The sequence below is a fragment of the Crotalus tigris genome, unplaced genomic scaffold (assembly GCF_016545835.1).
Source record: "Crotalus tigris isolate CLP2741 ecotype Arizona unplaced genomic scaffold, ASM1654583v1 scf7180000018807.1825209, whole genome shotgun sequence".
NCBI classification, from domain to species: Eukaryota; Metazoa; Chordata; class Lepidosauria; order Squamata; family Viperidae; genus Crotalus; species Crotalus tigris.
Window position 1 is genome coordinate 657,110 of NW_024097206.1, and position 25,937 is coordinate 683,046.

The 25,937-nt window shown below is 37.5% G+C and overlaps 1 protein-coding gene across 3 annotated transcripts in view; it reads left to right on the top strand.

The window, feature by feature from the left end:
* The window catches only part of CDH6 (cadherin 6), a 181,106-nt gene extending 172,955 nt beyond the window's left edge, over nt 1–8,151 (top strand). For all 3 annotated transcript variants that reach the window (XM_039356237.1, XM_039356238.1, XM_039356239.1), the window contains exon 12: nt 1,309–8,151. In XM_039356237.1, coding sequence (XP_039212171.1) covers nt 1,309–1,799 — 491 coding nt within the window. In that variant the 3' untranslated portion in view covers nt 1,800–8,151. The remainder of the gene's footprint in view (nt 1–1,308) is intronic.
* Nucleotides 8,152–25,937: the final 17,786 nt, after the last annotated feature.

Consider the following 25,937-nt stretch of genomic DNA (forward strand, 5'->3'; position numbering starts at 1 on the left):
ATTCAAATGTGTGAACAACCGGTTCTCTGTGTGGATGCCACTTCCGGAAGTCCATTCTGGGCCTGGGCAACAGAAAATTAGCTACTGGTTCTGCCAAAGTGATACGAACCGGCTGAATCCCACTACTGGTTGGACAGATAAGCAGTCTCATTTGTGTAAAACTTATATTTTTCTTAATTTATAATTTGAACACTCTTCTAAGCTAAGGGGTTTGGTAAAGTTGTCTTCCTTGAGGATCTTCTGAAAATCATGAGGTGGCTCTGTTAACTTCTTGAATATTTTTGTAAGACTGCAAAAGCATGATAATTCATGATTTCTATCGATAAGAAAACTAGTATTTTCATTTCCATGGAGAAGTATTTTAGTGAAGTTGGGAAAAGAACGGGGCAGTCAGCTTGACAATATAGCTAAGTGTCCATTTTAATTTTACGCCAATCCCCTTTGAATTTGGAGTATAGAGAAAATTATCTAATAAATATTCCAAACTTTCTTTAAACTAAAAGAGAGAGAGAAGGGGATTAAAAAATACATTAAGAGTATCACTGAGAACTTTGGTAGTTGTATGCTTGAATATTTATACCAGCACTCACATCCAAATGTTCTAATTCCGGAAATGATTGAAGGTAAGTCCACATTTTAAACCACCAGTTATAAATAATAGTTCCTAATTTTTCATACTCAGATTTTGGCAATTGGCAATTTTTAAGTGTCAAAAGGCAAATATACCGTCAGAGGCAACTGGAAAAATGCTCACAATTACCTATTTTTAATTAACAGATTAAATCAAGAAGTATAAAATACCTTCAATATTTTTTTAAAGGAAGACATTTTTACAGTGTTACCATAACTTTTTTCCTTATATAATATTGCTACTGTATATCTCACTTAAAAAAAATCCTTAGAGAACAAAATTCAAAGAATTTCAGCAATTCACCCTCAACATTTGATGTAACTGAATCTTCTTTTTTTTTCCCTTTTGGCTCTCCTCAAAATAATGACTTCTGTGATTTTAAAAGCATTGCATTTCACAACATGAAAACAAACTGAAATTCATCTATGTTTTAGCTTGAAATCTGCATTTCGCCAAACCTTTCCTGTAACTTACAACTCCTAAAATGATGAGCTTCCAAGTGAGAATGAGGTTGTGAATTGTACTGTTTCGCAGATCTTTTTTGCAAAAGAAAACAAAACAAGTTCCCAAGAATACAAATTTCATGGTAGCTTGGCGTTCTTTTAATTAGTGGGAGAATTAATGTCCCTCTCAACTTAGCCGACTTTGCTTAATTAATTTATTTATTTTCTTATCAGTTACCGTGGTGCTGTTTGCCGCTTTGAGACGGCAAAGGAAGAAGGAGCCTTTGATCATCTCTAAAGAGGACATCCGAGATAACATTGTCAGTTACAATGACGAAGGTGGTGGAGAGGAAGACACTCAAGCCTTTGATATTGGCACGCTGCGGAATCCTGAAGCCATAGAGGACAATAAATTGCGCCGAGACATTGTGCCCGAAACGCTGTTCATGCCACGCCGGACTCCAGTGGTACGAGACAACACTGATGTCAGAGATTTTATTAGCCAAAGGTTAAAGGAGAATGATACAGACCCCACTGCACCCCCTTATGACTCATTAGCTACATATGCATATGAAGGCAGTGGCTCAGTTGCTGACTCTCTTAGCTCTTTAGAGTCAGTGACTACAGATGGAGACCAGGACTATGATTACCTCAGTGACTGGGGACCTCGTTTTAGGAAGTTGGCCGATATGTATGGTGGTGAAGACAGTGATAAAGACTCCTAATAATGTTGCCTTTTCCTTTTTTTCCAAGAAACAGCAGTGAAATGTGTGATGTTGCTACTTCTTTCTATATATCAACCATTCTCGGAAAGGGTTCTCTATCCTCCCGGTTCAGATTGTTTCCTGACTGCAGTCTTTGTGGATCTAATGTCATTCCCACTGTAATTTCAGCTTCCAAGAGAGGAAGAAACCCCACATTATTTTTTAATCGCATTTTTATTTAGGCAGTTCAATGGCCAAACAGCAAAGAAATTGAGGGAGAAACACCTCCCCCCAAACAGAAATGAAATGCTAGTTTTAATATGTTTCTGCTAATTTTGTAAATGGGATGATCTTAATGTTATAGCTCATCAAATAACCTATATTTTAATTAGTCACCTGAGACACATATTTCTGAAAATTATATATTGGAACACCCTAATTTAAGGAAATGGTATTTCATATATTATAGGGAAAGAGTGTAGGTCTTTTAAAAGCTACAAGGGAGCTACAGGTAGTTCTCACTTGCTCATGGCATTTAAAGTTATGATGGCACCAAACAGGTGGATTTATGGCCGGTTCTTGAAGTTGTGCCGTCATAGCATCCCCATGATCACTTGATTGCAATTTCGGCACTTGATTGCAACCAACCTGCATTGACAGCTGTTGCAGCATCCCACAATCACTTGATCATCGTTTGCAACCTTCACTCTGGCTTCCCACAAGCAAAATCATGCCAGTCATGATCACAAGCAAAATCAATAGGGAAGCCAGCAGGAAATTGCCAGTCATGATTACATAACAACTGGCTTAACAATCATGTGGGATTCATTTAACAACAGCAACTGGAAGTGCTAGAACTGCCACTGTTAAGTTGGCCTGGTCATGTGGGGATTGGTTTTACAACTGCATCACTTAACGATGGGGTTCTTGGTTCCAGTTACTATCATTAAGGGAGAACTACCTGTAAGATACTTTAAGTAATTCAATGATCTTTTGAATGCTAGTGTTAATTTTGAATTGGTCACTTTCCTCAAACTATTAAAACATAATAATAATAATGGACAATCAGGAGTTAGAAGAAAGGAGAGAGATATTTGTGTATATATGTGCCTGATAAGTGGTCCTAGCCAGTTCAGTATGTGGGCTACAGTAATGTACTTCAAGAGATATTCTATTCCTGGAAAGTAGTCTACTAGGTAATGTATAGAATTTAACAACGTATATCAAGAAAGCAGAGTATTGCTGAAAGTACATGTATGGATTTCAAGTAAACCAAATTAATAATAATAAGAGCAGATCAATTGAAACAAAGAATTTCAAGTTAGAAATGACTAAATTAATTCCCACTTATTTTGGTTGCTCTATTTTAAACAGGACTGAATCTGGATCCAATATATAATATATAAAGAGGGTTCCTTATCTATGTTTTGTGAGCTCAATTCATATTAATTATTGCTGAATACCAGCTCATACCAGCAAAACAAAAGCTATCATGTTCTCTTTATCACTTGCTCAGCTGGTGGATTGCTGTTATTTCTACCTCCTCCTTCTTAATAAAATACTCTGGTACTAGTGCCTAGGATTAACCTGACAGCAGGTACTATATTGTGCAGTGAGGAAAGGGCATGGGAAAATAAGGAACTAGTACTACAGTAGTGCCTGGCTAAGCACGCAGCAGGAAATTGTATTTGTTATGATCTCGCCTTGCAATAATAATTCAGTTCAACCCTGGTTCATGCTGCTAAATCACTGCTGAGCAAAGCCATACCAACTAACAAGAATTTGTATTGGCCATGAGGTGCCTCAGAGCTGGCTTTGTATAGGATTGAAATATGAAACAAGGGCAGATGTTACAAAGAATCAAGATTTTTAGGAAAAAAGCAATGAAATGGAAAACAGGAACAAGACGCAAAGCAAGGCTATCTGAACTATCTGAAACTCAGTTGCAATGAGCATGCTGAAATGAGCAGCGAAAGCTTTGAACAATATAACATGCTTGAACTACCTTGGCAGAATGGCTCCTTGGCTCACTCATCTGCCTCACAATCAGCACCACAAAGAGGTCTAATAGGAGTTCCTTATGAGCTATTTGTTTTATTTAATGGCAGCATTTTAAAACAAATGTTTGTATTTTTTTCCCCTTCATTTTTGAATATCGTAGATCCAAGCTTATGAAAATGATTTAGATTCTTTTAATTATAGGATTTCCGCTTCTGTAATTACTATTGCAATATTTATATTATTTGTGTGTGTCTGTGTGTTTGTGTGTCTGTGTTTGTGCACGCACATGTACACAATTCCATTTAGGTGTTCCTGAATTCATTTAATCTAAATTCCATAGACAAAGGTGCCCATTAATTGTTAATCAGTTCTTTTTGCATCTCTAGAAAATACCTGATATAGTCACAAAACAGCTTTTCAGTATTACAGTTAATAGTTCACTGAGACCCAGTCAGCTGAAAAAGTTGTCTAAAAAATTTTCTAAGAGTTTACACAGAAGGTCAGAGGGACACTGAATCAGACCCACCTATTATGCTGTGTTAAAAACACTACACTGCTATCAGAAAAACTCAATAATGTAATCCTAGGCATATCTATTCATAACTGAGCTCCACTGATTCATTAGAGACTTTCAAACAGTATTGTTTTGTACCCTAATTTTTACTAAAACTTTAAGCCAGTAGTTCTCAACTGTGATCCACAGACTCCTGGGGGTGGAGCGTGCAATGTCATCAAAAGGGGTCTGTGAAAGCTTGAAGAAATATTATGATTTAAATCTTGAGTTAAATCTTGGTGGTGCATGGCCACGGTCCATGGCCACAAAAGGTATTTAAAGGGTGTCCGTGGTGAAGGAAAGGTTGAGAACCACTGCTTTAAGCCATGAACCCAATTACTTGTTATTTGATTGCCAGAATCTCTCTTTTAAATCTGTCCAATTTTAGGTACATAGTTTAAAAAACGATATATTGGGGGGTTTGTTAAAGTTTTTTAAGAAAAATACTGAATTTGTTTTTTTCCTCATCCAGTAATTTTTGCTTTTCTTTAATAACATCTTAAAGATGTGAATAAAAAATATGACCCCCAAAGTAGGTTTTGTAAGCATTTCCAGAGCATATCTGCTGAATCTATGTTTGTTTGTTTTTAAATAGCTGATTGTTCCATTTTGAAGCAGATTGGCATCTTTGGGACCCTCCAATGCATAGCACTTGCCTTTGTGTTCTCACAACTTAACCCAGCTTCAACAGCTGAGTCAATCATTTTCAGCTCAGCTGAGACTCAAATCCCAGAGAACAATTCTTCAGAACTCCAAGAAATTTGAGATAGGAGGTTTCAAATTGGTAGTTATCTCTCAAATCTTCCAGCCTGTCCTCTCCTGCTGAAACTAAGTTTGTATGGAACTATGCCATTTCCCTCTTGAGGATGCATTGAATTGAGAAGCAAATTGCCCATTATACTAAACAGTGACTGGAGTGTATTTTCTTTGTTCTTGTTGTTGCAAAAAAGGAAAAACAAAAACAACTATAAGCAGCTATGGGACACTAGCTATGTGTTTACCCTTCTGTTGCCTTATTAGTAAGCTACAAGGAACATGGGCGGCTGGTAAACAAAGAATGGCATAGCAATGGGAATATAGTATGTATAGGGCAGTATGGAAAAGATTCTGAGATTAGAGGTAAAAGTAGCTATGTAGAAATTCCCTTTGTTTTTGGACATTATGGTTCACTATTTTAAAAAACTGCTAGGTCTGTTTTGGCAAAGAGGACTGAGAAATGCAGGTATATGCCCTATTATATTTCCCAACTTGATGTCTTCCAGATGTGTGGTGCTGCTAATGTCATCATTTTATGATAAACTATACTTACCAAGACAGGATGGGAGTTATAGATAACCCAGTGGAGAGTTAAGTTGGGGAACACTATCATATACTATATGTAATGAAATCATTCTTCATTTGTTTTCATTTAAAAAAAAAAATAGAACAAAATAAGACCAATGTGTTTCTGATCTTATGATGCAAGTAAGAAAATCAAATCAAAGAGTGTATAAGATCCCAAAGTAATCAGCTAAATATTTCAGAATTTATACACCTCTTGACATATGCTATTTTAAGGAGATCAACTCTACAGAATGCTGTAGAATTGCAAATAACCAAATAGCAACTTTAGTGACATTTAACAAAAAAAAAATTAAGTATAATCACCTGACAATTTTCAAATAATTTATTTTATGGTACAAATGGATTGATTTATTTTGTGGAACCAGTTACTAATATTAAGTGTGCGTACACTGATTTGAAGTAAAAGATGTAGATTTGGAGTTGATAATGAAGGAGCAATAAGGAACAATCAAACAGAATGAAATTTAATTTATAAGTAGACATTTTGAGGGAATTAAAAAAAACAGTTATTTAGCCATATTAGTTATACCTAAAATGAGTGTGCATAGCATGCTAAGGTAAAATGTGGTATAATTTTGATTTAGGGTAATGAGTGAATCTAGACATCATGGTTTATAATCCAAGATTTATAATCTAAAATTATTTGTGAATTGGACCACTGTAGCTGATCCCACAAAACATAATTAAAGCAATCACTTCACGGTGATAATTCACGGTGATGAATGTGCCCAGTCTTCAAGTGGACAGTTCAATGAAAATGTCAGCTGCACAGCTGCACCAAAAAAAGTGCCAAATTCTTTTGTACTTAACATTATTTAGGAAGAGAACAGAACATAGAACTACCAATATAATAATTCCCTTAAATAAATTTGTGGGAGAACAAATGTAGGTATTGTGTATAATCCTGATCACAACAGAGTTAGGAGGTAGATGCCAAACTGGTATGTGTAGAGTTCTTTAAAGCAGGCTATTGCAGAGCTAGGAAAGTTACAAAAAGGGCAACTAAAATTATTAGGAGACTGAGGTAACTCCCTTATAAGAAAAGACTACACAAATTTCAAGCTGTTTAGCTTGAAATTGAGGAGGGTAAGAGGATAGATGTTATGGGTATATAAAATAATGCATGGCATACATAAAGTGTAGGGAGAATTTTTCCCTCTCTCCTATAGTTAAGTCTCAAGATCATTCATTGAAACTAAATTCAGCAGAAAATTAGCCTATCTTTAACTTTCTGTTCTTAATCACAGTGGCATTAAAAGGTATATGTACAATGATGTCACAATGTAAACTCTACCCTTTCATACCAGCAATACAATATTATATGCAAGAGCATAAGGGATAGAGTTTGCTTTGTTATGTCATGTAACATGTGTTGTCTTCATGTCTCTTTTGCTCATTCATGCAGAACCATGGACCAAACACAGGGAGGAGATGAGAGAGAAAGAAAGAGAGAGGTGCCATAGCATCTTGTTAAACTGAAATTTGTTGTAAGCATTTGGAGAAGCTTCAAGGGAGACTGAACAGGTTCATCAAAGAACAGGTTATCAATGCCTGCTGATATTGATGGTTCTTTACTCCTGACTCACAGCATTCTCCCTTAATACCGGCTGCTGAAAAGTAACAATGAAAGAGAATAATGGCTCATCAAACTTGCGTGCCAAATGCATGTAGTTGATCAGTTGTGCCACAAAAAAATGCTGGGTTAGATAGCCTGTGTTTGATAAGGTTCTTTGTATGATATGCAGCTTCTGAAATGTAAAGCTAGAGGCTAACCATTTGTCAGCCCACTTAAAAGCAGTGTTAAATTGGTTGAAATCAGAGGTATGTAGAAAACAGTGTTCTCTATAATGCCACGTGTTGGCCATAGAAAAGGGGGTTCCTTAAACCCTCTTTCGCCAAATGAGTCAAACAGTTTAGGATACTGTGTGTATGCTATGAAGACGATGTTTGCCCATTTCCTCCTGATACAGCAGATTTCCTTTGATGGCTCAGGTTAATTTAGCCAGGATTATTGACACTAATTCTGGGACATCTGATGGCTTAACTAGAAGGCTCTTTCACCACCTCCTGGAATTACTGACACTAAGTACCAGCTATTTGAGCCAGAAGTTTGCATTTTATTGATGAAATGTTTCGCCTTGTCAATAAAATGACAGTAAGCCACCCACAGCTTGTGCATAAATATTATATAAACTATTTAGCATACTGGCATCAAAATTAAGACGCCAAACTGAATTTAAAAAAATGAATTATGGTCTTCTCTGGAGGCTGACACATTATGCATTAATCACCTGAAGTTTCTTATTCGTGCAATTTACGAGCATGGATTTTTCCAATAATAGGCCCTGTCTGGGCATTGGTTCATATTTTTTGATATATGACTAAGACCTTTAGATTTTCTCCTCAGGCAACAGAAAATGCAACTCAAAGCAAAATTCCATGAACTCTGAGTGCCAGCATGGAACAACAACAAAAGAGGGAAAATGTAAAATAGTATATTATCTGATGTTGGAATAATAGAAATGTGACTAGATAATCCAGTATGAAAACATAACAGTATTAAGGCTGGTTGAAATCCTATAAATGCTTCTGCAGGCCCAATTCCTACTGAATACAATTCTGGATTCAATTCTGAGTTAAAATAAGATACCAGGACAATCCTTTGCATGTCTTTTGATGCTCAATGTGACTTCCTCCTTTTAACATCTTCTGACTATGGGGCCATTCCATACATACCTGCCAATGTATCCCACTGAATATCTTCTAAGAACCCATGAACAGGATCTGAGTTGGTAGCACTTATGAACAAATGAATTATATTCCCATTAGCATTTTCAGAATCATGTATTTTTAATAGCCAGGTTTCATTCTTGTCTAACTTAATCAAAAATGCACTGGGCAAAATCTTATTTTTAATAGCACAGAGTTTTTGGAATTAGGACGTGAAGCATTGTTAATTATGTTCAATCAGTGAAACTTTTTTTTCTAAATCAACATACTTAGGAATGACCATTTGCTTTCTAGTGTAGTTTATTTGCCTAGTCTTTCTAGTCTATTTGAGACTAGACGTTGCCTATTGATTACAAATACACATGTATCCAAAATCAATAGAACATTCAAAAAGGAATATAACATCTGTATGTCTTGCATTTAATAGGATAAACTTTAATCCTGATCTTATATAACAGACTTTTGAGGTTCTGCCTCATCATAGGAGATAGATAAAGGCAGAGTTTGTTAAAGTATTTTGTTGTTTATTTTTGTACACATAGATTACCACCTTTTGCTAACTGAAGAAGTGGCCAGAATCTCAGAATATCCTTATTTATAAGAGAGAATACCCACATATCAATGTAATATAGCTGGTAATGATACAGAAGTAGTCAAGTAGCTATTATGAGATTTACGTGCAAATGAATTGAGGACTGCTGACTGAAACCACATTTGATGTCTTTAACAGCTTAAAGGCTTTCTAAAGAGAAAATGCTATGGTTGGCGTAATTATTAGAAGTGAATGAAGCAAGTTGTTATTTTTATGTCATTGATTTTTTACATTTCCTGTATTAGCAGTTTAAAGTAGGTACTGCTGAGACAATCTTCAATGCATCAACACTTTCCAGTGCTAGAGTTCTCATCCAATATTTCTCGCATATAAGAAAATCCCTTTAAAGCAAGCAAATTGAATTCAAGGAAGTTCCTCTGACATTCAGACAAGCTCAGCAGAGTATTTGGGGAGGGGAAGAGTGATGGACCAGCAACTTTGACAGAAATATACTATTGACCTGCTTTTTAATAATAGGTATACTATATACATGATAAATAAATCCGTCCATTTTTAAAACTGATTGAACCCTGCAGCAATAACAGCAATTCAGCTGCAGATATTTAGAAAATTACCCACGTGGCAGTGAAGGCTTCAGCTTCCATTTTCTCCAAATCAAGTTGCCGTACAGGCGCAGAAGTACAGGCGTAGAATTTGCGAATTCTAAATTGGGAAGCAAAGCAGAAAAGTGGCCTTGAGTTATGTTTGGAATAGGAGGATGGAAAATGTGGGCCATTTACAGCAAGTGCACAATAAAACCATTTACAGCAAGTGCACAATAAAACCTCAATTTTACAGACCTCTTCATTGCACAGACTTTGATATAATGGACAAAAATTGGAATTTGCTTATTTTACATAACATAATTGTATATACATTACACAAAATTTACATTTACTTTATGTAAACCCTGCATTACTGACACTTTTTCCTCCCACTTCTGTAAAATCAAGGTTTTACTTTCCTGTCTTCTAGATGTGATAGTTTTGGTAAAGATAGGCCAAGGGTGTTTCCAAAAGGGGGGGGGGGAGAAAGTCCTAATACTGCCAATCAAACAATGTTGTGCAGCCATGCCATCTTTCTCTCCCTAGGTTTCTTTTTGCATAGTGTATGTCCGTAATCAGAAAGGGGAGGCGGGAGAGAATTGTGGGGAACACAGAATTATTCAAATGGGAAATGTGACCTGCACCCTTGTACAATTCCAGAAGAGAGGTTTTGTCCGAAAGCATTTGTTTGCTTTTTTTTTTTTTTTTTTTTTGGCCTTTCTCTACAAGACTGCACTGTTTATGTAAATACATCCAGATAACACTTTCGATAAGCTTTTAGTTTTTTAAAGTCTATTAATTTAGTGTTTATTTAAAAAACTGTATAGTATTAGGCATTCAGGTAAAGACATTTTAAATAAAATAAAAATTTTAAAAACGGCCAAGTTGTTGCTATTTTCACTATGACCAGACACCTTGTGCAGAAGACAAATCTTCAAAAGCTATGTTCCATGGTTTATTGTTGTTGTTCAGTCGCCAAGTCATGTCCAACTCTTCACGACCCCATGGATCATAACACAGCCCCTCCCATCCTCCACTGTCTCCTGGAGTTTGCCCAAATTCATGTTCATTGTGTTGATCACTATATGGAATGGAATGGAATGGAATAGAATAGAATAGAATAGAATAGAATAGAATAGAATAGAATAGAATAGAATAGAATAGAATAGAATAGAATAGAATAGAATAGAACTGGAAGGGACCTTGGAGGTCTTCTAGTCCAACTCCCTGCTCAGGTAGGAAATCCTATAGACCAGTGGTTGTCAACCTTTTTAATGCCGTGACCCCCAACCAGTCGTAAGTCGAGGACTACTCAACCAGTTGTAAGTCGAGGACTACTCAATTGGTGCAGCACTGTTTGCAGAATGGGACTTTTGGCGGGCTCAGCAGGGCAGAGACAGCCTGGACAATTCCTATTGGCTTTTGAAAGCCAATAGAATTAGACTCTATTCAAGAGAGTTTATTCTATTGGCTTTCAAAAGCCAATAGAATAAAAGGGAGTAGCATAGCTAAGGAAAAGGGGAAAAAATGGCAGACTGCGTTGTTTGGTGACCCCCGTGAAATGGTCGTTGGACCCCAAATGGGGTCCCGACCCACAGGTTGAGAACCACTGCTATAGACAAATGGCTGTCCAATCTCTTCTTAAAAACTTCCAATGATTAATTGTTCTAACTAACCATCTCATCCTCTGCCTTTTGCCATCAATCTTTCCCAACATCAGTCTTTTCTAATGAGTCCTCTCATTGAGCTTCAGCTTTAGTATCTGTCCTTCCAAAGAACAGTCAGGGTTGATTTCTTTAGGGTTGACTGATTTGATCTTTTAGTCCAAAGGACTTCCCAAGAGAGTCTTCTCCAGCACGACAATTTGAAAGCATCAAATCTTCAGCACTCAGCCTTCCTTATGAGCCAACTCTTATGCTCCAATTCCATGGTACTTATTTTTAAAAAATCCTCTCTTTACACATACACCACCTTAGTTTTCCTGCCGTTAGTTTTCATGTACTTAAACCATATATTGTTGGGCGGGAGGGGGGGTACATTAATTTTGAAAGTGCTTGATGTGATTAGTGGTTTTCAAATCCTTAAAATGCCCCCTTTTTATATTGATTTCTTTTAATTAAGTGAATGGACCTGAGTATATATTAAGGGGGGAAGGCACCATTTGACAAGATTGAAAGGCTATTCTTCCAATGCAGTTGTTTAAATCACCTGAGGTAGAAGACAGGATGGGAACACAACTTAACACAGAGAAATAGTGTGCTGTAAGGCTGACATATCTCATCAAGTAAAAATCACATGACTTTCATAGTGCACAAAATCCCCAGCGGTGGATGCAGGATTTAATCTGTAGTAGAATTCAAAATGATAACTTTTTTTTTCAATGCTAGGTAGAGCTCAATTTTGAAACATATAAATTACAACAATGCCCTTGTGATTATACAGACTGTCTTTCCTACTAGCTAACTAGGAAGATTCCTTTTGGGAAGAGGGCCTCATATCCCAGAACTGAGTTTTATAAACAAAAATGGAGTTCTGAAATCTTTCTCTCTGCCCCCAGTGTGATGTACTAATTAAAATGTTGAACCGGGACTCTGAAATTCTATCCCAAGATCATCCTCAGATGTAGATGTTTACTGAGCCTTGGGCCTTTTAAAAAACTAGTTATTAAAAATGATAGTTTGAAAAATATGAAATACATATAAACATGATTCACAAACATTAAAACATGAAACAATCCTACATATACTTGATTGTTTCTAAATACAGGTCAAATGGATTGCCACAGTGTCTCTAATTAATTTGGAATAGGATTCGTTTTCTAGCAATTTCAATTACACAGGGGTAATGGATCCCAAATTTTGGAAATCGGCCTATTTCAGGTACCTGTTCAAAAACTGTTGTCCAATGATGAAACATTTCACTTAATTGAACTTACAAACAGAGAGGAGAGTTTTAGTAGTATATATTTAAAAAATAGTCTAAGAATGAGTAATCTTAGAACAACATACATCCCTCTGGATTAACTCAGAGCCTTTCCAAGATAACATTATTGAAATTAGATAGCAAATCTTAGAAAATCATTGGTGCAATTTTCTACTTTAAACAGGAAACAAATACATTAATCCTCCATTAAGCTCATCTACTTCATTCTTAAAAATTCCTTTCAACTCCTTACATACAAAAATAAGTGCAGAAAAAGGCCAACCTCTCTAGTATCGCTCGAACAGTGTCATGTCTCCAACTCTCAAAGACCAAGCAATGTTTTTAATGGTATATCTTTCAGCTATTTAAAAAAAAGTGCAGCACTCAACCTTGTCTAGAGTGATGATGCTATCCAGACAGAGGAGCAGAACAAGCTTGAATCAGTGTCTCTATTGGCAAAGTAAATATTATGTCAATAGTTTCATATTTCTGAAAAAGATACTTAGTGCAGGAAAATCTCTCTCCATATTCCATCCTGGCCTAATAGTATACATATTTATTTATTTAATATATATGGCCATCCAAGTGACTCTGGGCAAGTTTAGCATTCTAAACCCATAAAACATTTAAAACAAATAAAGCAATCCCAAACTAAATATACATAGCAGTCAAGTAACCAGTTAACAGTAAAGCCAAGAAACCACACTCCTAAAACATTTGGAGGTCCAGGTTTGGGTACACAGCTAAGTTTTTAAACCTTTACAAAAGATCAACAGGGTAGAGGCCATTCTAATATACTCATACACTGTGCCCCTACTTCCTGTACCCTGCACCCAAGGCAGGAGTTACAGTAGAGAAGGCCTTCTTTTCTTCTTCTGGTCTTCTTTGTCTTCTGCTTCCCACTAGCTGACACTCTGACTGATGGGGTTTGCAGCATGCCCAGTCTGCTGGACCAAATTGGGTCGATAGAGAGAGTTGGACAAAGACAGTCAATTTTCAGGTAACCAGGTCCCAAGCCATTTAGGGCTTTAAAAGTAACCACCAGCACCTTGAATTGTATCCAGAAATACACAAGTAGCCAAAGTAGCTCAGGTAATAGAGGTGTTACATGTGTCATGCATATGATACCATTTATTAGTCGTGCGGCCATATTCTGCACCAGTTGAAGCTTCTGAATGCTTTTCAAGAGTAGCCCAAGTAGCGCTCATTGCAATAATCCAAACAAGAGATTATAAGAGCATGGATGACAATGAGCAGAGCCTCCCAATTCAGGAAAGGATGCAACTGGCACATCACCTGAAAGTACACATAGTCTCTTCCTAGCCACTACCACTACCTGCTCTTCAAGTGGAAGCCATGAATCAGATTGTGCACGGGGTTGTATGGAGCAGTGCTATCCCATCAGAACCGAAGATGGAATAAACATATCTCCAGATGGTACAAATACTCAAAGCCATTAGACTTTGGGATAGGACATCCATTAAACGACTCAAGGGCCTTGGGGTAGAGATATAGAGCTAGGGATCATCTGCTTATTGGTGATATTTCATCCCACCTCACCCAGCAGCCTTATGTAGATATTAAATAGGAGAGGAGAGAGTACTGAGCCCTGAGGCATCCCATAAAGTAGGAGTTGTGGGCTAAATCTTTCCCCCTTTGTTAACACTGGTTGGAACCAGCCCTAGAGGAAAGAAAAGGAGAAGAAAACAGCATAATACAGTGCCATCCACCCACAACTCTCAGAAGCGGCCCAGAAGAATACCATGATTGATGGTATCAAACACTGCTGAGAGGTCAGGAAGAAAATGGATGCACTCCATCCTGCTCCCACCAGAAGTCATCCATGAATGCAGTCAATGCCATCTGTGTCCTAAATCATTGTTTGAATGCAGACTAAAATTGGTCTACATAAACCACTTCATCCAGGGTTATTTGAAGTTGCCATGTGACCACTCTTTCCACAATCTTCTCTAAAAAAGGGAATATTGGAAATATCATTTATCATATAATTTATATCAAAATCTACTGTCTTTAGCTTGAGCTTAAATCGACTCCAGAAGATGGTAGAGGACAGGAAGGCCTGGAGGAATGTTGTCCATGGGGTCGCGATGGGTCGGACACAACTTCACAACTAACAACAACAACACTGTCTTTAGGCCCTATAAAAACATAGTCAAAATATTCAAGAAATGGTTTAACTAAAGTAGCTGGTTCATAAAGTGGCTGGGTAGCTTTTCAGGAAATGAGAATAAAATCAGTTTAAGTGGAGGAATATAAGTCCCATTTTATCTTTTCTTCTGAAGCATATTTTCCACTCAGTTTTAGCAACTGACACTTCCCTACTTGCTTCCCCACTTGCACTGGAAAACAATATGCAGGTGTTTGGGGAAAGAAGAATAGTTAGTTTTTGAAAAGAAAAGAATAAATGGAGAAAGACTTGACCAGGCCCTTTTCATAATTTTCATAAATTATGAAAATTAAAAAAAGATGGGGTTATTTATTTATTTATTTGCTAATTGTAATTGCCACCTATCTGTAGAGAAGTCTAGGCAGCTTACAACAATAAAAAAGTAGAAACGAAAAGAATGTGAACAGAAGTAAGATTATAACAATACAATGGCCATTTCCAGCATGGAACTCCCTTATTTGGACCCAGGACAACTGGCAGTGCCAGGTGTTTAGTCTCTTGTGGAAGGATAGGCGGGTGGGGGAAGATCTTACCTTAGACCAGGGATGCCCAATCCCTGGGCCGCGGCCTGGTGCCGGGCCACGGCCCCTTGGGAACTGGACCGTGCAAGAGGCAGGTGAACATGCAAAGCTGCATTTGTGCAAATGGCGCATGTGCACGTGAAATCATCCCCTCTCCCTGCCATCCCTGCCACTGGTCGGCAAAGCCAGAAAGGTTGGGGATGCTGCCTTAAAGGGTAAGATGTTTCAAAAGGCAGGCACTGCACCAAAGAAAGCTCTTCGGGATCCCGACAGATGGAGTTCTTTGATGGGATCCAAAGTGGGCATGAGTAGAACGGGCTTGTTTTATTAAAACAAACAACAAAACAATCCATCCCAGTGAAGAAGAAAGTCTAGGAAAGAAGAAGGAAGTATGATTGCATAAGTCATATTTACGTTGTCTCCAAAATTTCCTATCCTGAATTATCAAGACACAATAAGCACTTTTTCTCCTTCATCGAGAACATCATCAAGAATCTTTATTACTCCCTCCATTCGAATAAATTTAAAATGTTCTTTGCATTATTACACGTGGGTAACAATATGAACATAAATCAGTGCAATGATATGTGTTTGCCTGTATTTTTCAACATTATGCTTTTTTTTTTTAAAAAAAAGAAATAAATAAATCCACACTTTCAGCTGATAAGAGGACCATTCCAGCTAAAATCCGACTTCTCTGTGCTTTTTTACTGAAAAAGGGAGATGGAAATAAAAATAACCAAAACAACGGCCTTGTAGAGTTAGATTGTTAAAGATTTCTGATGAGATTTATATAGCCAAAAGAACTCTCAGAAGCAAATCAATATGACTAAGTACTGTACTCTTTTACAATCACAGACATCTTTTTCTTTTCTTTTCTTTTTTTAAAAAAAGAAGTGTCTGTAGTTTCATGGGTTTATCATTTTCTTTTATTGTCAGGCTGAGTTGCCAAAATTTTGAATGTGACTTTGCAAATGATACCAACTGAATGGAAGCAATTGGGGAGGATGAAGCAGAAATGGAGGTCTAACACGATGGAAAGCTTTCAGGTTGGAATATCTTTGCAATCTCTGGGTATTCATTAAGGCAGCGTTTCCCAAACTTGACAATTTTAAGGCATGAGGACTTCAACTCCCAGAATTCCACAGCCAGCAACGCTGGCTGTGGAATTCTGGGAGTTGAAGTCCACATGCCTTAAAATTGTCAAGTTTGGGAAACACTGCATTAAGGTTATGAGAAAACTACTGACCATATAATTCACCCTGACTCATTGATGATTCTGGCATGTTAATTGAGAGTACCAGAACTAGCAGGAGGAAATCATCTATGCCTCTCAAGCATCTATAGTTCTTTTCATCAGAGGAGAGCAAAGATTTCAGAAAAGATGGACCATTATGAGGACACAAAGGCCCCAAATTCCTTTGTAATAGATATGTGTATTTTCAGTCTGGGATATTAAAGTGCTTGTAACTATTTTGCTCTTCCCTGCAATGGAAAGAGAAGTATTTGAAAGCTAGACCACAATTTTGAAGCATTATGTCTATGATAAATTTGGTAGACTTCACTACAGGCTTCTTCAGGTTATATGGTCTTTTGATCACGACAAGCCACTGCTTATATCTCTTCCTCAGCATTCCCAATAATCTGTTGGCAACTCCAACTCAGCAATAATCTTCAGTGATTCCTGATAATTCTGCTTCTCTGGTGCTACTGCAAAATATATCAATATACGCTTGCCACACCGAAATGAAAGGGGAGAGATTCTGCTTGGAAGGACAAGTGAGAAGAAGAAAATAGAAAATAAGAAAATAATTATCTGAGTTAATAAAAATAAAAGCTAACGAGAAAGTATTCATCGAGAAGGTAAATGAATGGGGGAGGAAAAACTAAAAAGAATCGTATGTAATTGAAAAATCATTGTCTTTAACAAAAAATGAAAAGGTCCAGATAATTGGTTTCCTCCAAGGTCAACGGAAGCTATTTTCTTAACAATCTTCTCTAAAAAGGAAAATTTGGAAACTGGAAAAAAAATAACACTGTCCCTTCAGCCTCAACAGAATTTGCCTATTCAGAGTCCAGCTTGGAATGAGTCCAAGTGATTTTATTCATCAACCTAGAATATTCTTGACTTTAGCCCTGCAGACTGCTGTGACTTGTTCCTCCAATGAAATTGAATACCTATCTGTGGATATGATAAGAGTAGAAAAATAACAATATTCTGTTATTATTACCATCATGTAATCCCTAAAGTGAGCTTTTCCATACGCTCAATCAAAGTCACTGTCCATTATTTTTCCAAGTATTACTTTTGGTATTTCATCTCTGTGAGGTCTTCAGAGAACCGAGGAGTATCCTGAGATTGACATATATAATAAGAATGGGGAAGGTGAAGAATAAGCCAGTTTATTGTTTTCAAAAGAATATATCTGAAACATAAACAGTCACGCTCTAACATATCTAGCAGAATAAAAAGTGTGATTTTAGTGAAAGTATATGCAATGTGTACATTTTCTCCTTCCCTCTTTCTCCATGTATTCAAAGAAAAATTGTGAATGAGATTTCCAATTTCAGGATTCCAAGATGGTAAATCCCCTGATACAGAAGGCCCGAAAACCTAAAGCTATTCAATCTTTTCAGGGTTTAGTTGAAGTCTGTTGTTCCCCATCCAGGACATTAAGCATCACTTAACTCATATACAACAGGGTATGTATATAATGTATATGATGATATTTCACTTCATGGTGATGGATGATCTCCCCCAGCAGCTTCATGCACATGTTAAACAGGAGTGGATAAAATACCGTATTTTCCGGCATATAAGACGACCCGCCGTATAAGATGACCCCCGACTTCGGTGCCGATTTCCATGCCTAGAAAGTCATCTTATATGCTGGAAACTTCCGTAATTTCCGGTGTATAAGACGACTTGGCATATAAGATGATCCTCGACACTGTGCTTTTGAAGCTGCACATCAGGAAGCAATTCAAGAAACAAACCCAAGCCAATGTTAGCAACTCTTATTATTAGGCACCTGCCAAGGCTCATACTTACCAGGCAATCTATTGCTTACCTCTGTTCTTCCTTACTTGCGCTTTGGTTGGTTTCACCTGCCTTGGTTCAACACACATCCAAACAATGACTGCAAAGGATGAACCATCATACCTTCTCATCTCCTGTTAGACAAGGATGCAGATTAGGATGAAGAGTTAAGCTATGCTACAGTTACAATAGCAAGGAGGTAGCACTTAAAAGGTAGCACCTTTTGTAATTTGGCAGGTTCCTTACCAAAGGAATCTGGATGCCTTAACCAAATGTTAATGCACTTCTTTAATAAATAGCCTTCTAAATACAACCACTATCCTCTTTTCATTTCATCTTTTAGAAGTGAAATGAATTGCCACATAATGCCAAAGTCTTTTACTATTATGCATCTGCTTCTGAGATATAATAAGAACTCTCCTTAATGCTTGATAAGATAGCAGAAATATTCAACTCTTTACAATGTACTATGCTATCTGGTCTTATTCTTCCTGGTTTCTATTGTCCATCTAGTAATCTCTCAGCTAGAAACCAACATATTTATTGCTTCTCATCACTGATATTCAATAAAGCTACTCCTCAATTATCACTGAATTCAAAATTATGTGTATATGCCTATAATGTGCCATAGGGAAAATGAATAAGGATGAATAGGTTAAATGCTATTAGTCTAAAACGGCTATACAGTAGTGTCAAAATGATTGTAGAAAGCGTCCATTATAGTTCCAAGATGAATGTTCCTGCAAATAATATGCATAGATAGAAATAATGTATCACAGCTTCAAAAAAAAGTTTTGTAATATGAAAAATAGCCAAAAGGGATGGGATCATAGTTCAAAAAATGTTTCAAGGTAACATTAGAAAAGAAGGAATTTAATTAACAAAATTGAATGTTCTGTGAATAAAAAATAAGAAGCTATGAAGGTACGAAGGTACGAAAAGAAAAATCTAGGCTAAATAGAAAAGAATGCAGTGTTCTAAATACAGAAGAATAATTAGAATACTGGAACATTCAAAAGTAACCACTATATAAATATCAACAATGCAAGCTCATTAGCTAGATGCCAATGGGAATTATGGAATAAATAGTCCCATAAAGTTCAAATGTTCTGGCCATTTGTGTTTGTTTCTACTTCTTTTTCATCTAAGAGACATCATAAGTAGTGGTAAGGAATGTTCAGCTTAGAGTAGGCAATCAAGAGAGGAAGTCTGAATGTCTCTTTAACCATTTATTCAACTTTTCCCATCAGTCCTCGTGATCCCTAACTCCTGTCCACAGCTCACTACTAGTCCACCGCCTATTTGGAATTGGGATGCACGAGCAATGGGCTGGTGGCCATTGTACAAATGGCAGGCTGGCACCCGTGCACACGTGCATGCAGCTCAACCCACTCGTGTGGCCCAGTTCCACTCTCCTCCCCCCACCCCACAGCCAGGCCGTCAAGCCACAAAATTTGCAGACTGCTGTTTTAGACTTTCTGCACACAATTATGAATTGAGATGTGCATCTTTAAGGCAATCTTCCCCAGCATTTATCTAAGACAGACACACACTTCCCAAGTTTATTAAGCTTACTTTGAGCCTGCTATTTCAGGCAGAATTTTATCAATCTTGGCTAACTTCACTGGTTCTGGAAAGTGAAGATGGCACAGAGCCCTACTAAACAAAATCTCTAATCATTTTCTTGGAATTTATGACCTATTTAGATTTTAAGAAGTGCTGTAATTAAAGAATGAATTTCTCTTGAGTGCCACCCTGACATTCTCCCTTATTAGCTGTTAAGGGCAACTTAAACCATAGCATCATATACAAATAACAGTGATAGTTTACTCCAGCTAGACTTAACGCTATGCCATTGGTGATAGTAATGAATAGATTTTCAAAAAATGTTTTAAAAGCAGCGGGTTTTTTGCCCTTGCAGCAGAAGAGAGATGCTCTTGCTGTTTCTATAAATATGTACAGATTATTTGCATCATTATTTACATATCTATGGATGAAATATGCTATAGTATGTAGGGACATGAAATATCCACCAATAGAAATCTCTTACAAGATGGCAAAATTTAAGAGGTAGTCAATTCTGTAAGGCAATATTTAGTCAATCCTTTGGCAGTACAATCATTTTCTAAATAATTTGGTTAACTTTTTGCTCTACTAGCAGGGGTGGAATTTAAATTTAGAAGGACAGAGAGATTTTAGCTTTTAAGTGATTTTATACTTGGGTGATTTTAATACCCAAATTTATAACCAGAAATTCTGATACCCTCAATAAGGAAATTTACTAAGTAGTGGCAATAGCCAACTCCCTAGTCCAGTGGTTCTCAACCTTTTGCTCACCACTGACCCCCTTTGAATATTTTTTGTGGCCATGGACCATGGCCATGGACCACCAAGACTTAACCCAAGATTTAAATAACATTTATTCAAGCCTTTGTAGAACCCCTGTGATGACATTGTGGGCCCCCATGGGTCCCTGGACCACAGGTTGAAAACCACTGCCCTTGTCTATCCCAAGTCTTGAACCTTAGATGCACACACTACATGGAAAGCAATTGTCTCACTGTGCTTCTGGGAAGGGAAATATCATTTTTATGGATTGTAGCCATATCACTTTTCCTACTTCTCCAAACTTGTTTCTCATTAGCAATCTGGTAGAAAAAGTTAATTCCACAGAAAAGCAGTAGATCTGCTTTTATATAGTTAGACCAGGCTGACGTCTGCATCCAGGGGTGAATCCACTCTTAATGTAGAGCAGTCCTGGGTATTTTATGGTCCCTGGGCCATATCCATTCCTTGGCTGTGTCTGTCCGGCCCATGGGATGTTAATCAGAAATTAGAAATCAAATGTAAATAAGTGTACATCATGCACAAAATACTAACTTTTAATTATCATTTATATTTTTATTGCCATTTTTATGGTTTTACTGCTTTTAACATTGTAAGCCACCCCCCTCCCCAAATTGCCTTGTGGTGAGATGAGCAGCAAATATATTTTAATCAATTTAAATTTTATTTCTTTAAAATAATTTTAATAAATGAATATATCAACTGCATTGGTTTTATTTTGAAAGAAAGTGCTATTCCCCCCCCCCAAATATACGTACCGGTATGTACCTCTGCACCTTCACAACCTTATTAGGTCAACCCTCCATAACACTCCGTTTCTCAATGCAGACTACAGGAACCATTTGTGCTTCAGTTTGAGATTCAGACAGCACAGACTCATCCCCAATAGCCTGTGCCTGTTTTCAACAGTGAAGGGACACAGGGCAGAAAACATCCTGCAGCCAAGAAGGCTCCACACAGATTTGTATTTCTCAGGTGACCCTGAGGACATGGGTAAACCATTCAACAACTCTCTTGTTGTTGTTGTTAGTTGTCTGACCCATCACGACCCAATGGACAATGTTCCTCCAGGTCTTCCTGTCCTCTACCTCCTTCTGGAGTCCATTTAAGCTCACGCCTACTGCTTCAGTGAGTCCATCCAGCCACCTCATTCTCTGTCGTCCCCTTCTTCTATTGCCCTCAATCTTTCCCAGCATTAGGCCCTTCTCCAGTGAGTCCTTCCTTCTCATTAGGTGGCCAAAGTATTTGAGTTTCAACTTCAGGATCTGGCCTTCTAAAGAGCAGTTGGGGTTGAGCTCTTCTAGTTTGAGCTGGTTTGAGTGCCTTGTAGTCCAAGGGACTCACAGTAGTCTTCTCCAGCACCATAGTTCAAAGGCCTCAATTCTTTGGTGCTCAGCCTTTCTTATGGTCCAACGTTCACCTCCATACATTGCAACGGGGAAAACCATGGCCTTGACTATACACACTTTTGTTGGCAGGGTGATGTCTCTGCTTTTTAGTATGCTGTCTAGATTTGCCATAGCTTTCCGCCCCAGGAGCAAGCATCTTTTAATTTCTTGGCTGCAGTCCCCATCTGCAATGATCTTGGAGCCCAGGAAAAACAACTCTCTAAAGGAATGCAAATGACCATCTGTCTGCAAGCAATATAAATCCTTCCACTCCCCACCCTCTAGTCAGAGCTGAAGAAGCTTCTTGGATGAGAAGCAAAACGTTTTCAAAAGAAACACAAGAAAGTCCAGTTGCCTCCTGAAAAAAAGTGCCTTTGGGAGTCCCAGTTTCTCATTAGATTAGTAGTAGTAGATTAGTCTATGGCGACAAATTACAAACTACAGCTTGTCAAGACAATCAGCTCAATTTAAAGCTGGCAGAAATAAGTTTTTAGTCAAGTTTTCTTGGCTTGCTTCTTCAAAGCCCAAAGGGCAGGAGTGGAGTAGTTCCAATGAGCTTCCAAGCTCAAGATGTCAATGGGAAGACAATGCTACCATCCCTTAGCAGTGCACAAGAGAAAGAAATTAGGTTTTAAAAAAGTTCATTCAAAAGTTTATCACTGGAAATGAAGTTAATGGTACTGGCTAAATTGATGAAATTAACTATCTTGATTAAAGAAAAGATTAAAGACTTTCCCTTGCTTTGTTTCTATGTGGACATCACACTTTTGGACTTTTTGCTAGAAACCAAAAGAAATGCTCCATTAATTTTAGGATTTAGATTTGACAAATGGAAATGTTTGTGATTATATATACACTGCATATTATTGAATTTTAGATCAAATAGATTATAACTGCATTTAAGAAAGTTTAGAAACATCCTTCTTTTATTTCTTTTTTTTCTTATTTTACGCCTTTTTTCTTTTCTTAATATTTTTTGTAGAAATTTAATAAGGCACATTAAAAAAAATTAACACTGAAAAGCTGGTTTGTTTCAAGCCCATTTTATCAATCAAAAAAATACAGGACAGGTTGGAAAGTGAGAAGAAAGACAATTGGGTCAAGGAAAGTTTATCTTTACAGATCTGAACTAGTTAACACACACACACACACACACACACACACACACACACACACACACACACACACACACCACTTCCAACTTCCCAAGCAGCAAGTCCCAGTAGGTCAACAATTTCAGCCTTTATCAGAAGCCAGCATTCACTACAAAGGTCAGTATCATTAAATAAAATACACAACCAATCACAAAAGGACAAGGTTGACCTAAGAGACAAAATTTTCTTTTTCAATGCCTGGTTGGACCTTTGCTTGCCTTCTTGTGCTCCCTGTTATGTCAATGTTTTGCACCAAACAACAATGTCAGCTAAAAGTACCACAACTGGGTAATAGATGAATAATTTTAAAAAGTAAAGTAAAGGACATAGTTAATATAGTATTTCTAATGCATAGAGGAAGGGAGCAGCAGCATTTTCTCATCAAGATGAATTCTAGTCAGTTTGAACTTTACACATAGTCTGAATATGAATATCATACATTAAGGCAAAGATAAGGAAAGAAAATCCCCCCTCCCATTTTTGGGACTAAATTACCCAAGGGTTTAATACTCCTTTACCTACCTTTTTCACTGGATAGTAGTAGTAGTAGTAGTAGTAGTAGTAGTAGTAGTAGAACTGAATAAATGACACCTATATTGGAGAGAGAGAAAAAAAGGGTCTTTTCTTGCCCAAGATTAAACTTGCCTGTTGCTTTTGAAGACCCTGGTTTTTCAAGAGAGAGTTTTGTCAGTTGAACTTCATTTACTCTCCCTTAAAACTTTTATGAGCCTATGTTTTCACAGGCTCAGATCTGTCAGATCTGTCAGAAAGCTGGGTAAACCACCACTTGCAAGTGGCCACACGAAAAGGGGGGGGGGGAGAATAAGCAGGAAATTGTGCTTGAATGATGCAAGAAGATATTTTTAAAAAGCATGATTGAGTCACTTCTGTGCTACACAAGTTCGACTGATTATGGGCCATCAAGTTGTTGTCCACTTTAAGCAGCCACATAGATGTTCTCTATGACAATCTGTCCCTAGTCTAGTGTTCAGGTCTTCCAATGGTATACTCATTGCCTCTTTAACTGAGACTATCCGCCTTGTTCCTGGTCATCCTCTTCTTTTCTTCCATCTTTCCCAGCATCAGATCCTTGTCTAGAGTTAGGTCTTTGCTTAATTATCCAAACCACACAAGTGATTTAACAATAAATCAGAGCAGATATCTCTATGTACATATGTTGTTAAATTCTTCACTCCTACATCCTTTACCTCTTTTATATTTAACATTTGGAACAATGGGGGCTTTCCTACTACATTTGTCTGAAGAGCACCAAAGCACTTCCAGGTTGAAAAGATTTGCCCAGGGAATGCCCAGTTGGGGGCTCATGTCCTCCTACCCAACAAAGTGCTACCCATCTATTTACTCACAGTCATTCCACTTTTGAACTGCTGCATGGACTGGAGAAAGTAACAGGAGCTCACCCCTATCCCGTAGCAGCAACCGGGTCTCAAACGCGAGCTTGCTGATCATCAGCCCAACGTTCTCAACTCTTCTCCTTCAATGGACTCCCAGAAGGTCCAGGAGTCATTTTTACTGCTGAACTGAATCCACAATTGGAGTAATACAAATTACCTTTCAGACCCAAGTATTCCATTAAACTGACTTAGTACCAGTCAGTCTCTCTCAATTCAATTATTTTTATAGTTGGGCGGGGGGAGATAAAGTTTGCGGGAAACCCTTATAGGTTGCCTTAAACTCCCAGAAGGATATAAACCAATGCAATAAAGTTTTTTTAAAAAAATTCTAAAACATCACCTACCATAACACCAGACTAGGCAACTACACTGAAAACATACAATACACTTACCAAGTTGTAGTCAGAAAATGCAGTGATGCAGAAGATTGGCCTCTGGTGGAAAATGATTCAAGACCAGCACTTATCACATATAGTACAGCAGAGAGAAGATTGGAGGGAGAAATTTGGAATTCAGGTTTTTTTTTTTTGGCAGCTGTGGACCAGTCTGCTTTATTTAGATCTCCTTTTGCTTTGTGCAAAGTAGCTACTTATCATGAAGCAGCATCTCCCCTCACCTTGTTTCACATGGGGAAGGCTTGATCTGTTCTGCTCCCATAATCAGGTGGACTGAAGCAAGCTTACCTGCACTTTCACTTAGATCAAAGCTCTGATGAAGTCACACACACTTCAAAAGTACACACACCCTGCCATTTAGGGTGGTTGCCCAATGAAACTATCCTTAAGAAATCTCCTAATCTGGAAGTGGAACATTTTAATCCATTTCTCCAGGCTAGATAGCCACATTTGATCTTTAAAAGCACATTGTTTTATTTTAGCAGTTTTCTTCCTAACACAAAAAGCATCTGAAAGTACCAAGAATACCACCAAAGAAAGCTTCTGAAGCAAAGGTCTAGCCCAGCTCTTCAAGGACTAAAGTAAACGATCCCCTCTCCCTTCTCCCACACTAATTATGACAAAGTTTAAAAGTTTATGATAGCAATTGAAAATCTTTATCACCCCCAGAACAGATGGCTGATAAGGCAGTTTTGGCTGACCTGTCCAATGAGGCACCTTATCTTCCAGAATTTTAATTGTCTTTCCAGAAACTCTGTAATTGGATATTGAATAACATTAGCATGTTTAATATCCAGTGAATTCGAAATGGCTTTTTTTTTTGCTAGTTTATATTCCCATACAAACTTTGTTATGACAAGTTGAGTTACAATTATGGCTGACATAATCAATGAAAACTGCCTGGGAGAATATATTTACTTTTCTATCTGGGACTCCAAGCATCCAGGGTTTTTCTTTCTCTCTCTCTCTCTTTCTTTCTCTTTCTTGTTTTCCAAGGAGAGGGCACACTATTAATTCTATAAATC